At 51.2% G+C, this 15,955-nt stretch overlaps 1 protein-coding gene across 1 annotated transcript in view; it reads left to right on the forward strand.

Moving 5' to 3' along the window:
* PFKP (phosphofructokinase, platelet) overlaps window positions 1-15,955 on the forward strand; it is a 70,959-nt gene that overhangs the window by 40,910 nt on the left and 14,094 nt on the right. Inside the window, exons 4-12 of the mRNA XM_032162955.2 lie at window positions 261-389; window positions 1,777-1,869; window positions 2,435-2,560; window positions 5,481-5,545; window positions 6,392-6,461; window positions 6,646-6,792; window positions 9,907-9,977; window positions 11,914-12,001; window positions 12,978-13,130. Of these exons, the coding sequence (XP_032018846.1) occupies window positions 261-389; window positions 1,777-1,869; window positions 2,435-2,560; window positions 5,481-5,545; window positions 6,392-6,461; window positions 6,646-6,792; window positions 9,907-9,977; window positions 11,914-12,001; window positions 12,978-13,130 (942 nt within the window). The remainder of the gene's footprint in view (window positions 1-260; window positions 390-1,776; window positions 1,870-2,434; window positions 2,561-5,480; window positions 5,546-6,391; window positions 6,462-6,645; window positions 6,793-9,906; window positions 9,978-11,913; window positions 12,002-12,977; window positions 13,131-15,955) is intronic.

Raw genomic sequence — 15,955 nt, forward strand, 5'->3', positions numbered from 1 at the left:
ACCCCTGCCCCTCTCCTCACCCCTGCCCCTCTCCTCACCCCTGCCCCTCTCCTCACCCCTGCCCTTTCCCCTTTACCCCTGCCCCTCCTCTCACCCCTGTCCCTCCCTGCTGTCACCCAGAGCACTGTTCACCACCTTCTGATGTCATTGGGAAGCAGCTCTTAGGAAGTTAGGCAAAGATTCCTGCCCAGAAAGAGGCCAGTTCAGTTTGAGACAGACTTCTTTGGTTTTGTTGCAGTTGTTGCTAAGAACAGGATTAGGAATTTGAGAGCTTTAATTTTCTATCTCCACAGAACCGTGCCCGGAAAAAAAGGCTGAATATTATTATTGTGGCCGAAGGAGCAATTGATACCCAAAATAAACCCATTACCTCTGAGAAAATCAAAGAGGTGGGTGCGTGTAGCTGCTCACTTTCCCTCGGTTTCTGCCTGGAAGCAGGGGAGGCTGGCGTCATGGGCAGGCTTGGTTTAGAACATTGAATTATTAACTTTTTATCCTTGATATTTAAAACATTTTCGTAACGACTCAGAAGTTGGACGTCAGGGGAAACACGCAGCTGCCACTCCTGGGAGCCCATTCTGCTTGCGTCCCCTCCTGCTGAGCCCCTGGAGGCTCCAGGACTCCCCAGCAGACATAGAGGGGTTCAGCTCAAGTGGCCACGCGTGTTCTTTGGATTCGAATGTTCCGGCTCTTCAACGTGAGCTGCTCTGAGAATGAGGACTGACCGCTTGGCAGCCGACCCAGGCTTCCATTTGCCGCAGTGGGAAAAGGCGGCGTCTTGCTATTCCCTGTGCCCTCCCGTAACCCAGAGTGTCAGCTGAGCACATTCTTACTCACAAAAACGCCGTGTCCTTGTGACCCTGCCCGGGAACGGGCTCTGGCAGGCTTCATGCCCTGGGACTTGCTCAGGCTGGTGCCTGCCCGTCTGGAGAGGACTCTGATGCCATGGGCTGGGCCCTGCTGTAGACGAGGCTGCAGGCTGCTGGGGCTGGGGATGGGCTCTGGCTCCAGCAGCCACGGGGCAGAAGATGTCCCCACCGGGCTCTGCAAGTCGGCTTCTTTATTGTGCTTTGTTACGGTCAGTTAAGGAGCAAAACCTGTCTCCGGATATGAAAACAGTGACGGACACCCGGGAAAGACATCTGCCAACATTTATAAGTGGTCATCCACAAAGTCGAGGCAAAGATTTTATTTCCCACTTAACTGTAATTAAATTACAGGACAATGGACGAGAAGGAACCAAGGAATTCACATAGCCCAGCCCCACTGTTCTTACAGAGGAGTAAGCTGAGTTCCAGAGACAGTCAGTGGCCTCTCCAGATCACCAGGCCAGCGTGCCCTTGGGCTGGGGCAAGGGGAGTGCCTTGATTGGGCTGGGTTGTGCTGTTCAAGTCACAGCTGAACAAATTTAAGCTGGTTAAAGGGAGATGTTTACATTTTTTGTAAAATATAAGTAATAGTTTAAATGCAAGCTATTGAAACTTTTTTTATTTTTATTTTTATTTTTTAAAGCAATGAACATGTTACTTGTATTCATTTTCTAGGTGCCAGCCGAGATTTTGTCTGGTAACAACAGTATTATTTTTAAAACCAAGTTTCAGCCGCCTGTTATGTATACTAAATGTCCTGCTAGGAAACAAAATTTAGAAATAACTTTTCCCGTTTAGATCTGAAGAAAGAGCGAAAAACCTTTTCCAGCGCCCAGTACCTCCTTCTGGATCTGGGCTGCTGTGTCTGCATCACATTTCCGCGTCCTAACGAGACGTTTCCTTGCAGCTCGTTGTCACGCAGCTGGGCTACGACACACGTGTGACCATCCTCGGGCACGTGCAGAGAGGGGGGACCCCTTCGGCGTTCGACAGGATCTTGGTGAGTTGGGAAGCGTTGGGCATCTTCACAAGGTCTCTAGGAGGAAGTGTTTCTGGAGAGGCACAGGCGCCAGCCGGCCGTGGAGGCTGGCAAGACGCTCCCCCAGAGATGCCGGCGGCCCGGCCCTCATCTTAACGATCCTTGAGACCTTTGGTGTAGACCAGTCTCTAGGCCTGCAGCCATTCAGATGCGGGGAGAGCTCCTTAATGCGGGACGGCAGTGCCTGGTGTTGGCACAACGTGGACCCCAGAGGGCACAACCCCAGGGCAGAAAGGCTGTGTTTCTAGTGTGAGTTTCTGGAACCCGACTCAGGGCAGCAGGAATCCCAAGTACAAACCCTCAGTTCTTAACGCTCCGCTCTCCATCTGCCCTGACCTCCCCTCTGTTCCCGTCTTGCCAATTCTAAAGGAGTGGAAATCGCTTTGCTCTAAAGAGTTGGGCTGGAAGTGGGAGGGGCTGTGAGCACCTGACTGAGGTCATTGGAGGTCATGGGAAGATAGCAGGAGGTGACAGGGACAGGGCAGGGCGGGGGGCTGCCCCTGACGCACATGGACCTGGTTTCCAGGCCAGCCGCATGGGAGTGGAGGCGGTCATCGCCTTGCTAGAGGCCACCCCGGACACCCCAGCTTGTGTCGTGTCACTGAACGGGAACCACGCCGTGCGCCTGCCGCTGATGGAGTGCGTGCAGATGGTGAGTGGGCAGCCCGTGGCCAAGGGCGGGGTGGGGACGGCTGGGACAGACGCTGCTTGTCGGGCCAGCCTGGGCACCTCGGGTGTATTGTCGGTGCACGCTGGGTTACACGGCCTTTCTGAGAAGGGGGTGAGCTGCGCGTGGGGAGGGAGCAGGCTTGTGTTCTCACCCACACCTGCAGAGCCTGCGCCGCCTTCGCTCTTTGGTTTTCTAAGTTACCATCCATCTGTGTGGCACATAGTTGTAACCTCCCCTGGGGCGGGGGGGGTCTAAAGCATCGGGATCCTCAACAGTCAGGGATCCAGATGGCCCCAGTGCACCAGGTGCTGCAGAAGTTCAGAGTGCAGGGAGGCGGCTGAGAGAGATCCGTGGACAGAGTGCAGGGAGGCGGGCATGAGAGAGAGCCGTGGGGCAGGGTGGGCAGGGAGGCAGGTAGGTGGGCGTGAGAGCGATCTGCAGGGTGGTATTTTGTAGGGGAAGGTGGGACCTTCCCAAACTTCTCCAGTTTCAGCCACTTCCTGTCCTCCTATCCCCAAGGACATTCAGGTCTGTGATGGGACATAGGGATAGCTCTGGTCACCTGAAGATACACCCACCCTTCTTGGGCCAGGGAACTGCCTGCCTGCAAATGAACAAAGGGAAAAGCAGTTCCAGTTTTTCAGGCATTGTTCAGTAGTGGAGGTGGGTGTGGAGTTAGCTGCATTTGAAGTTATTTTATTTATTTAGAGACGGAGTCTCACTCTGTTGCCCAGGCTGGAGTGCAGTGGCGCGATCTCGGCTCACTGCAAGCTCTGCCTCCCGGGTTCACGCCAATTCTCCTGCCTCAGCCTCCTGAGTAGCTGGGACTACAGGTGCCTGCCACCACGCCTGGCTATTTTTTTTTTTTTTTTTTTGTATTTTTAGTAGAGACAGGGTTTCACTGTGTTAGCCAGGATGGTCTCAATCTCCTGACCTTGTGATCCGCCTGCCTCGGCCTCCCAAAGTGCTGGGATTACAGGCGTGAGCCACCGCGCCCAGCTGTTGTTTTATTTTTCAGAGTTCATTCATGATTCATGACTCCTGTTTTGTTGCCTCTTAACACACACAAAGAAGTCGTGAAGCAATCAAGTCAGGGACTTGTTGAAAGTCACCTTGTAAACATAATTTCCAAGAGCCCAAGGGAGAAAGTAGTATTTGTGTGTATGTGTGTGTGTGTGTGTGCGGGCTTGTGTCTCTGTGTGTATGTGTGTATATGTGTGTGCATGTGTGTCTCTATGCATGTACATGGAGGTTTATGTATATGTTTGTGCATGTGTGTTTGTGAGTGTGTGAGGTAGTTTGCATCTGCATGTGTGTGTGTGTGTGTGTGTGTTTATATGCATGGGTATGCATGTTTGAGTGTGAGGTAGTGGGTCTGCATGTATGTGTGTGCATGTTTGTATGCATGCATGTTTATATGCATGTCTGCGTGGTATCGTGTGTGCATGTGTGTGTCCATGTATGTTTATACGCATGTGTGTGTGCATGTTTTGTGAGGTAGTGTGTGTCTGCATGTAAGTGTGTGTGCATGTGTATATATGCATATGTGTACATTTGAGTGTGAGGTAGTATGTATCTCTATGTTAGTGTGTACATGTATGTTTATATGCATGTGTGTGTGTGTGAGGTAATGTGTCTGCATGTTTCTGCATGTATGCTTATATGCATGTGTGAGCATGTTTGAGATAGTGTGTGTCTGCATGTTTGTGCGTGCATGTATGTTTATATGCATATGTGAGTGTGTGGGGTATTATCTGCATGTTTGCATGCACATATGTTTATATATGTGTGTGTATGTGAGAGGTAGTATGTGTCTGCATGTTTGTGTGCAGGTATGTTTCTATGCAGATGTGTGCATGTTGGTATGAATGTGAGGTAGCATGTGTCTGCATGTTTATGTATGCAGGTATGTTTATATGCATACATATGCATGTTGGCATAAGTGAGGTGGTGTGTGTCTGCATGTTTGTGTGTGCAGGTATGTTTATATGCATATGTGTGCATGTTGGTATGAGTGTGAGGTAGTGTGTGTCTGCACGTTAGTATGTGCCTGTGTGCATGTGAGAGGCAGTAGGCTTAAAAGGCTCAGAGCACTGAACAACACGCAGTACGTGTATTTTGAGCCTGTGTCTCGTGTCTCTGCTTGTCTAGAGATGACCGCGGTAGGTGTCACTTGCCCTGACCTTGAAACCACCCTTGTGTGGCTTTGTTGTTAAAGCCGAGGGAGCCACGACTGTGCACCTGCTGTTTGTCAGGCATCTTCCTGAGGGTCTGACGTGTTTGAATAACCTTAGAGATTGCTGGAAGTAGGAGTATTTTTCTCATCTTACAGATGAGGAAATTGAAGTTCAGAGCAAGAAAGAACTTGCCCGAGATCCTGACGTTGCCCGGGGCTGCCTGGCGTGCAGCAGTCCCAGCCCCGTGTCCCAGGGCCTCCATCCGGGCCCCTCTGTTCCCCCGCCCGCTGTGACCTCGCTCCCGTCCCACATCCCCAGTGAGCTGCTGTGTTTTGTTTTGTTTTTCCCCACCATAATCAGATTGAGAATTCCTTAGAAGCATGCCTGAGAGATTTCATTTCCTCTGGCTTTGTTCGCTTGGAGTTAAATCTTCACAATGTTGTGTCCACAAACAGCAGGTGACACCTTCTCTTTTTCCTCAGAAGCCTCCTGAGCTAAGCAGACCCCAGGGCTCTGACCTCACAGCCGGGCAGTGAGGGGCTGGCTGTCAACCAGCATTAGGACACACTTGGTGGCCGGTTGTATAGACCATTAACCCTGGGGCTGCCCGGGTCAGACTGGAGGGGGCTGGTGGGAAGGACCGAGCCAGTCTCCACCCACCCACCCCATCCATGATGCACCAGGTCGTGACACATTCTTTCTTCTTGTCATCATTGTTTTAAAAGACTCAGGATGTGCAGAAGGCGATGGACGAGAGGAGATTTCAAGACGCAGTTCGACTCCGAGGGAGGTGAGGTGCTTTGGAGAAAGCTGTGGTCTGTCAGGAACACACACCCCTCAGGCCTGGCCACTGCAAATGTGCTTAGGGGTTGTGCTTATTCCATGTCAATATGAAAAATCAGAAAGTCAGGCAGTACTCACAGTATCACTTCGGCAGTAGCAGCAGGCCCTGGTGACTGGTGAGAGAGAAATCACTTTCTAAATTTACCATCGGTCCTTTTTGGCAAGGTGGTGGTTGTTTAGGAGCTAATGAGATTAAGGCACAAGGTGACTTGTGGCCCTTTAACAACAAACAAAACCAAAAAACGAGTCTGTTTCTGTTGCCCAGGCTAGAGTGCAGCGGTGCCATCTCAGCTCCCTGCAACGTCTGCCTCCCATGTTCAAGCAATTCTCGTTCCTCAGCCTCCCAAGTAGCTGGGACTACTGGCACGTACAAATGCGTGTCACCATGTCCAGCTAATTTTTGTATTTTTAGTACAGACGGGGTTTCACCATGTTGGCCAGGCTGGTCTCAAACTCCTGACCTGACCTCAAATGATCCACCCGCCTCAGCCTCCCAAAGTGCTGGGATTACAGGCTTGAGCCACCACACCCGGCCGTGGCCCATGGTTTGCAAGAGAAAGTTATGAAGTGTAGAAGCATGCCCTTTTCTCTTAGTCCATTTCCACCAGACGTGGACAGCACCGCGGGTCACGGTTAAGGGCTCTGCAGTGCACGTGGAATCCTGGGGCCTCCTCCTGCCCAGATAGCTGGCAGACACACTGAGTGCTGGCAGATAAGCCGCCTTTTCTCCACATGAGCCCCGAGTTGTGTCCAGTATTCTTGACTCCAGTCCAACCACACCCTTTTCCTTTAGGAGCTTTGCGGGCAACTTGAACACCTACAAGCGACTTGCCATCAAGCTGCCGGATGATCAGATCCCAAAGGTAGGTGGCCGGCCTCCCGCGATGCCCCCAACCTCTCCTGCGGGCCTCCCCTCATGGCCTCTGCCTCGCTGAATGAGGCCACCTGTTTTCAGACATGGCACGGCATGGGCCACTGCCAGAGTGTGCAGCAAATGGAGCTCACATGTGCCCGTGACCCAGTGCTTACCTGCCTTCTGTTTTGCAGACCAATTGCAACGTGGCTGTCATCAACGTGGGGGCACCCGCGGCTGGGATGAACGCAGCCGTACGCTCAGCTGTGCGCGTGGGCATTGCTGACGGCCACAGGATGCTCGCCATCTATGATGGCTTCGATGGCTTCGCCAAGGGCCAGGTGAGTCACCCAGGATGCCGTAGGCAGGCAGACACCCTGGCTCTGAGTGCAGTGGACGTGGGGGGGGGGGGCCCTCCACGGCCCTCATACCTTTTCATGCCTCAGTCCAGGATCCTGTGATACTGTGACTGAATGACTACTTATTTAAGGCATTGCTTCTGGAGTAAAATCTCACTCTAAGGTAGGTTTCAGGCCCTCACATGGAGCCCAGGGTATGATATGCTTTTGAATTTTCTGAAAAGGTGCTGGAGGATGGCAGTGCCTCTGGGGTCTGATGGCCCTGACATTAGGTGAGAAGGAAGGTGGCATCGTCTCAGAGGCTGTGGTTGGTTTAAACTGGGCACTGGAGGGAAAGCAGGTGGTGTCTGGTGTGCACAAGCACCCACTGAAATACAAACCTTAGTGAACACAGCTAACTCCTTGATGTATGCTGTGTCCAGTTGTTCTGCGGGATTGACATGTGTTCACCCATTTAAGCCTCACACTAAATCTAAGGTGTTATCCCCATTTTCCTTCCAAGAAAACTGAGGCACAGGGATGCCAACTGGGCTGGGTGCACGAGAGAGGACTGGAAACAGGATTCTGAGCTCCTGACCAGGGGCTGAACTTGTGGCTATTTGTTGGTCTGATTAGCCAACAAATACCTACTTTGTGAAATTCCTTTTTTTTTTTTGAGATGAAGTCTCACTCTGTTGCCCAAGCTGGAGTGCAATGGCACGATCTTGGCTCACTGCAACCTCTGCCTCCTGGGTTCGAGCGATTCTCCTGCCTCAGCCCCTTGAGTAGCTGAAATTACAGGCACACACCACCACGCCCAGCTCATTTTTGTATTTTTAGTAGAGATGGGGTTTCATCATGTTGGCCAGGCTGGTCTCAACCTCCTGACCTCAGGTGACCCACCCACCTCGGCCTCCCAAAGTGCTGGGATTACAGGCATGACCCATGTGCCCGGCCTCCTACTTTGTGGAATTCTTATGCTGAGGAATTAAATGAGTGAGCAAAGCAAACACAACTCTCTGGTTCCATGGAGACTGCGTTTTAGGTGGGGAGAGAGGACAGTGACTGAGGACCCCCGTGCTCTCTGGACAGTGAGCAGTGGTCAGAGGCACGCCGAGGAGGGCCTGCTGGAGATCCCCCAGACAGCCACGCTGGGGAAGGTGCTCCCAGGCTGCAGGTCAGAAGATGAGCAGGTGGCTGAGGGGACACTCATCCCAGGCAGAGGGCAGTGTTGCCCTGGAGCTGATGCTCACAGGGGTGGGGGCTCCGCGCCCACGCAGGGCAGTGAGGATGGGAACCGCAGGGGCAGGGCCAGCTTGTTTGTGGGCAGCCTGAGGAGGTTGGCTTTTATGTCATGTGAGATTCGAGGGTCCTGAGCAGGGACTGTTCCATACCACGAGCTTTCTAAAGGGACCCTCTGCTGTTCACCGAGGCAGAGGCAGGAGGCAGGGCTCCCAGCGGGGCTGTGCAGTCACCTAGCAAGAGATGGTGGGTCCAGACTGGCTACTGTGTGGATGGCGAGAAACCTCCAAGGGTCTGGAGGTATTGAGGGTGCGGAGGGCAGATGGGATTTGCTTGCTAAGTACGTGCAGGCATAAACAGAGGAGGCAAGAATCACTCCATTCCTGGCCTGAGCGCATGGAGAGGGTAGAGTTGCAACTTATGAGGACTAGGAAGCCCTGAGACACACTTGCTTGCAGGAACGATGAGGAGCAGAGACTTATGAGGCCAGGGTGAAGGTGTGTGTCCCACGGCCGAGGACAGGACTGGGGATGCCGGGGTGAAGGTGTGTGTCCTTGAGCTGATGACAGGACTGGGGATGCTGGGGTGAAGGTGTGTGTCCCTCAGCTGAGGACAGGACTGGGGATGCCGGGGTGAAGGTGTGTGTCCCTCAGCTGAGGACAGGGCTGGGGATGCCGGGGTGAGGGTGTGTGTCCTGCAGCCAAGAATGTGCAGTAAGCCGCTGTGTCCCAGCATCTTCAGGAGGGTTTGGCTCAGCTCGTGGGTTTAAGAGTCTTCAGCGTCTCCATGGTGGTTAAAGGTGCAGAACTCACAGAGCTTCCCTGAGAGCCTGAGTGTAGGCAGGAGAGAGAGGGGGTCCAGGACTGAGTCCTCAGGGCGCCATTGTTAAGAGTAGGGTGGGAAGAGGAGACCCCAGCCCAGGAGACTGCGGAGTGGCAGAGAGGTGGGGTGGAGATGCCCTGTGGCATCCCTGGGAACACAGATGATCCACCTTCCACCACCGCTGGCCCCCTTTCCATGTTGGCCCATCCACCTGCATCTCAGCAGCAGGAACTGGATTAGGAACCGTCTGTCCTGGGTGGATCTTCCTGTCCCTGTCTTTCTTGTTCAGACTTGTGAAGATTAATTGGCTTAAAACTGGTATTTGCTTTATTTAAAGAAATATTGCCTTCAAAACTGATTTATGTGGAAAAAAGCCTGATTTATACGGTTCTGTCAACTATATATATACACACACACATACACACATATATATACACACCTTGTACAATATTTACCTTTTGATAGAGAATGATCTTTTTTCTAATGTAATTTACCTGGAGACCCCCCTGCAGCATAGCAGTGTGTCCACATCCGTGAACTTACCCAGGATCTCGTGACCGGAAGCTGCAGAGCTGGGGTTCCAGCCCCACAGGTTCCCCTCCCACGGCCCTGCCATCCTCGCAGTGGCGTCCTCTTTCTGCGATTACCTTAGTTTGCATAGTAATCTGTTTTCCCTTTTTTCTGCCTAGTTTTTTAAGGAAAGAAATGTTCCCTTAATCTCTTACCAATTTAGAAACCATCATGTTTCTTTTAATTGCCGGTGGCGGGATATGGGGAGCTGACGTATCTCTCACACGTGGCTCGAGATGAGATGCAGACGCCCCAACAGGCAGGGAGAGCGCAGCCCCTCTGCTGTTCTTCATGAGTCGTTAACCTTGGACTTCTGTTTCTCGCCTTGATTCATCCAGGCATCGTGATAAATGCTGTCTCATATGCCTCTCAAATCTTTACTGGAATGCAGCCTGTTGAAAAGTACAGAAAGCTATTTTTAGCACTTTCTAACTTGCCTTTCGTTGTTCACTTTAGCTGTTTCGTTCTGTGTTTGCACATTAGATCAAAGAAATCGGCTGGACGGATGTCGGGGGCTGGACCGGCCAAGGAGGCTCCATTCTTGGGACAAAACGGTAACTTCCAAATCTCAACTCTATGACCTGCTTTTAAGGGAGAAGGAAGAGCCGTGTTCTGGGAGAGGGTCGCTGGGTGCCGATGCCACTTGCGATTCCTGTAAAGGTGTCCCTAAGGGAGGGATGCAGGCAGTTACCCGTCCTCCCTCCAGTGGAACTGCCCGTGTTCCAGGGAGCTGGGGATGCGTCCCGGGGCGTAAGGGAGATGAGGAGGTAACTCGTGAACACCTTCCTCTAATTCGTATTTCCATTCATTTGAACAGCCAGCTGGCAAGCCTAAAGCCTCCACTTGGAGGTCATAAAGATGAGTGGTGTCACGGAGCCGTGGAGACGGCACTCTAAGCAAACCCTAAAGCAGCCTGAATAGCAGGTCGCATTGGTGTGAAGAGTAGCCCTGAGCAGCTGTGACTCGAGGCTCAGATTCCCACAGCCGAGGAAAGGACCCAAGGAATTCTAGTCTAAAAATCTCTTTTTCGGACCACAGTAAGCCTCACATCCCTACATCGCTGGGGACGATGGGATTTTCTCATGTAGATGAAGCCTGAGTCATTCTCACCTTTGATCATGTCAGGGGTGCGAATATTTATATCTGTCATCACTACACATTACAATTTCATATGGAAGGAAGGTAGTTTTTGGCAAATATAATAAATGATGGATTCCACATAATTCTGGCTTATTGTTCCAAGGGAGTTAGCTGCACCCTTTGCTTTGCTTTACAACCAGGACCCTGGTACTTCCAGCCACTGGTGGGGAGCCTCAGAGTGGGGTTAGCTCTGCAGCTGCCTCCTGGCTGTTCTCATGAGCTCTGAGTGTCGGTGCCCCAGATGGTAAAGCTCTAGGTGGAGGCAGATGCATCCCTCGGTGTGCGTCCTGGGGCTGAGGACTGGCTGCCGACACCCCAGGCACAGGTGCTTGATAAGCCGGCCAGGGCGTTTCTCTCAAGAATGCAGAGAGGACTCGCTGGCTGTTGTGGGCTCGTCCTGAAGAGGCTTGAGAAACCTCACCTTAGGGGCCAGTGTAGGTTTGCATTTAGCTGCATCTACTTGTCTGCTCTGATTGCCTGGCCTGAACGTTTTAGCCCTACAGTGTCTTATAAATCTACCCAAGAGTATAAGTACTTCTTCCAATCAACATGGAACCTTTGGGTGGGCCTGGGATGGGATCCAGGGAGGGGCACAGTCTGGTGCTGCACTTGCTAGCCCTGTCATGTGACATTGGTGAGAGCACGGGGGAGGGAGAGCAGGTATGAGCAGATGGGATTTTAAATGAGATCAATAGTGGATAATGCATGTGTAAGTTATTTGGAAACTGGAAATTTCCATTTAAACAATTATTGGGCATGGTGGCTCACGCCTGTAATCCCAGCACTTTGGGAGGCTGAGGCAGGTGGATCATGAGGTCAAGAGATGGAGACCATCCTGGCCAACATGGTGAAACCCCGTCTCTACTAAAAATGCAAAAAAGTAGCCGGGCGTGGTGGCAGGCACCTGTAGTCCCAGCTACTCGGGAGGCCGAGGCAGGAGAATCACTTGAACCCGGGAGGCGGAGCTTTCAGTGAGCTGAGATCGCGCCACTGCACTCCAGCCTGGTGACAGAGCGAGACTCTGTCTCAAAAAAAAAAAAATTGTTAATAATTATAACTTATTATTTTTATTTTTTCTAATGGGGCAGTAGAGTTCTTTTTAGGTCAAGGTACGAGCTGAAATGCTTTATTCCATTTTCTCATGAAAATACTGTTTTGAGATGAGATTCCTGGTCGTTCTGCCGTCTGCCATGAGTGAAAAGGCAAACATTTACCACTGCTTAAAACCACAGACTGGGAAGGCGGCCGGGTGGGGACCGGCGTGGTTTCTCGGGGGTTCCCGGCATGGCGTCCCACGGACTGTGTGGAGTTTGGGGTGTCTGACAGCATTCTCCATGTGGCTATTTTCAGCGTTCTCCCGGGGAAGTACTTGGATGAGATCGCCACACAGATGCGCACACACAGCATCAATGCGCTGCTGATCATCGGTGGATTTGAGGTACGTTACCATCTCTCTCTTGCTGGTCTTGCAGGTGTGAGCCGCGCCCTGTGTTGGCTAAACATTAAGCTACTTGTTGGCTACTGGCCACGATCCGAGATGATAGGTTCCCAGACCCAGCAGCCACTGGAGAATTGTAGAACAGCAGAATAGCAGGTGGTGAGACACGGCCTATGAGTGGCCCAGTTCCAATAAAGCAACTTAACCAAGAAGCAAAAGCTTGACTCCTTAACTGGGCCTCATCTATTCAGTGAGCTCTTGATGTATTTCAGGTCTGTGGAAGTAATTCTATCTCTTGAGTCCAGAGTCCAGTGGCTACTTAGAGAGTAAGGTAGTTATACCTAGAATTTTGTTTAAAATGACATATTGGACTGTAGACCCTAATATTTTTCTATTCATGAAGGTTAGTCACATGGTAACATTTCCATTTACTTTTAGAAAAAGTAAAAACTGGCTGGGCGCGGTGGCTCATGCCTGTAATCCCAGCACTTTGGGAGGCCGAGGCGGGCAGACCACCTTGAGGTCAGGAGTTCAAGACCAACCTGACCAACATGGTGAAACCCTGTCTCTACTAAAAATACAAGAATTAGCCAGGTGTGGTGGCGGGCACCTGTAGTCCCAGCTACCCGGGAGGCTGAGGCAGGAGAATCGCTTGAACCCAGGAGGCAGAGGTTGCAGTGAGACGAGATTGCGCCACTGCACTCCAGCCTGGGCAACAAAGTGAGACTCCATCTCAAACAAAAACAAAAACAAAGAACCTCAGGAATGAGACTCTCACCCATGAGAAGTTTAGTCTTCTAACGGATGATGTGTCTGTGGTTTTAATGTGACTCTGTGTTGATCTCGTAGTGTTTTCGTGACGCCCCAGTGTGCTCCCTGCGTGCTGTAGTGGAGGTGGCTCTCCCAGGCTCTCCCTGCGAGACCCCCTCCTCCCCAGCTCCCCTCTCGCCCCACAACTCCCACGCTTGTCTGACAGGCCTACCTGGGACTCCTGGAGCTGTCAGCCGCCCGGGAGAAGCACGAGGAGTTCTGTGTCCCCATGGTCATGGTTCCCGCTACTGTGTCCAACAACGTGCCGGGTTCCGATTTCAGCATCGGGGCAGACACAGCCCTGAACACTATCACCGACGTAAGTCTGTGCGCGCCTCGCCAGGCGGGCACCGGCTGACGCTAACCCGAGGGCCCCGGCCCTTTTTATCTACCAGTGGGCTAGAAACAGCCTTTTATGAATATCCTGAATGAGAGCTTCTCGTTCTTTTTTTCCCCCCTAGATTTGATCTCACTCCCAAAAAGTTTTACCACCTCTGCTTCTGTGTGGCCACCGGGGGGATGTAGCGTGGCCGAGACTCCGGGAGTGCCTGTGAGCACCTGCGGCGCTGAGGAGGGATGGGTTGCAGTCTCCTGTGATTGCACCAGCATTAAAAATCACTTTTTTTTTTTTTTTGTGCTGAGCCTAAATTTTCTTTGAGCCTCCAATACCCATTATGATGAACCCCTGCCTTGATGTTGAGGGTAGAAATTGAACTGAATATTTTATAATCTTATTCATTGCCCTGAAGGCACCATTGCATTTGTTATCTCTGTGGTCTTGGCTGTTGACCTCATTTTCCCCTTTGTAAACCGGGGATATTAAATTACATCTAAGGCAATATTGGTGCTAGTTTAGTTTTTTTTGCCAGGAGGCAATAATAAAACATAGAAATATATTCTTCTTTTTTTTCTTTATGAGACGGGGTCTTACTCTGTCACCCAGGCTTGAGTGCAGTGGTGTGATCTCGGCTCACTGCAGCCTCAACCTCCCCGGCTCAGGTGATCCTCTCACCTCAGCCTCCTGAGTACCTGGGACCACAGGCACGTGCCACCATTCCCGGCTAAAAGAAATATATGCCTATTCCGATGTTTGTGTGTCACACTTGGCAATTGACGTGGGAGTTTGAAGATCTGTACCTAACGCAGAAAGCATTTCATTTTTTTAAAATTTGATGTCTAAAATTTTTCAGTAATTCGCAAGTTTTAATTTTTCTTGTGAGACTTGGTTCTCATGAATGTTTTCCAAAGTCTTTTTTTTTTTTGTAAACCCTTGGCAGGAAACTTATTTCTAGCACTGGTAAATAAAAAAAACAAGCTTTTAACATACAGCTCATATGGTAAGTAACGCTTGGCACTCGTTTCTTGCTTTTCTGAGCGTCTTAAACTTTCTTCGCTTTCTTTGCGAAGGAAACCTGCCCAGGTTTTCTTGTGTTCACTGGCTTTGGGGGCAGCTTTCACCTTATTTTTGGCAGTCGCTAATCTCTGACCTAGATGTTGCTTCTGTTCTCCTGGTGATGGGCGTTACGGCTCTGCTGCTACGGGGCTGGCCCGGCTCTGGGCCGACCTTCGTGCTGTGAATGTGAAGATGAGCATCTTTCACAGAGTGGATTCCGTCATTGCTTTCACTGCTCTTTCGCCTGCTTTAGCTAGATTTTTGGGTCTGTGTAAGTTGAGTGTACAACGGGAGGGACTGAAGCTTCCTTTTTCCCTCATTGTTACCTAATTGGAACTCGCCCAGAGGGAATGGGTGGAGAATTTGAGAGCAGTCACTAGCTGAGCGTCTGAAGATGTGGGACAAAGCTGGTGTTGATCTCCCTGTGACTGTTTTTATTTTCAAGTTTCCACACAAAGCATAGATCCTTGTGGCATGTGATGTGCACTTTCAGGCATGAAGAAAATCTCTTTTTAATTCCAGGGTCCTCTGCTATAAATAACTTTTTTTTTCAGATTGTAAATATGTAACAAATGTGTAGGGTCAAACTTATGAAAACCAAAATACGTGGGGCAAAAACACCTCACAAATGATCAGTTCCACCTGCTTTTACTTCCTTTGAAGGGATTGTGTGATTTATTATGCGATTGTTTTAAATTCAGTTTTTCATTCATTCGAGTTTCTCAAAGCTAGGTTAAACAATTTCTTTTTCTTTTTTTTTTCTTTTTTTTTGGAGACAGGGCCTCACTCTGTTTCGCAGGTTGGAGTGCAGTGGTGCAGTCACTATTCACTGCAGCCTCGACCTCCCAGGCTTAGGTGATCCTCCCACCTCAGCCTCCTGAGTAGCTGGGACTACAGGTGTGTGCCACCGTGCCCAGCTAATTTTTTGTATTTCTATAGAGATGGGGTCTCCCTCTGTTGCCCAGGCTGGTCTCAAACTTCTAGGCTCAAGCAATCCCCCTGTCTTGGGCTCTCAAAGCACAGGGGTTACAGGGATGAGCCACCGCGCCGGGCCTGAAGTTAACCGATTACAATGTCTGAGAACGAACTGGAGCGTGTAGTTAGTTGAGCCTCCCATTGGCCAGGCACAGCCACCTTGGTAAGTGCACGTGTGTGTCCTTGTTGCCCTTCTGATCCTGAGCTCCAAGGAACAAGGCTGTCTTGGGAGTGCGGTGGTTCCAGTCTCATGATGGGTGAGTGACGCCGTCTGACCGAGGTCACCGTGGCGAATGCTGTGGCTGCTTGGCAGCTGGGGCAGAGAAGAGAAAGCCGCTGAGGGTCCCTCTGTGCACCCTGAAGGGAGAGGGACCGAGTGTGAACATGGCAGCTGTTTTCTCCAGAGCCCCGTTTACTGATGGCCAAATGGGGTGAATCCCGAGAAGGTTTGGATTTGGGTCCGTACTGGGCTCGTCTGGCCATAGACGAACATGAGCTGGTGGCGTCCTCGGGACATGAGGGCGTGAGGCGACTCAACACGGATGGCTCCGGGTCCCTCCGGCCACTGTCCTGAAGCCGTCGGAGGCTGAGGATGCGTGGGAGTGAGCGTCTCTTCCCTGTCCAGCCACACCCTCTGTGACCGGTGACTCATGGCGTGGCCCTGGGCAGCATTTAGGTTTGAGGTCTGTAGATGGCTCCAGTATACCGGCTTCTATTGGTCAGAAAATTTGGTGATTCTCATCGGGGGTGATTTTGCCCCAGGGGATGTTTGCAAC

This window comes from Hylobates moloch, unplaced genomic scaffold (assembly GCF_009828535.3).
Source record: "Hylobates moloch isolate HMO894 unplaced genomic scaffold, HMol_V3 SCAFFOLD_2, whole genome shotgun sequence".
NCBI lineage: Eukaryota > Metazoa > Chordata > Mammalia > Primates > Hylobatidae > Hylobates > Hylobates moloch.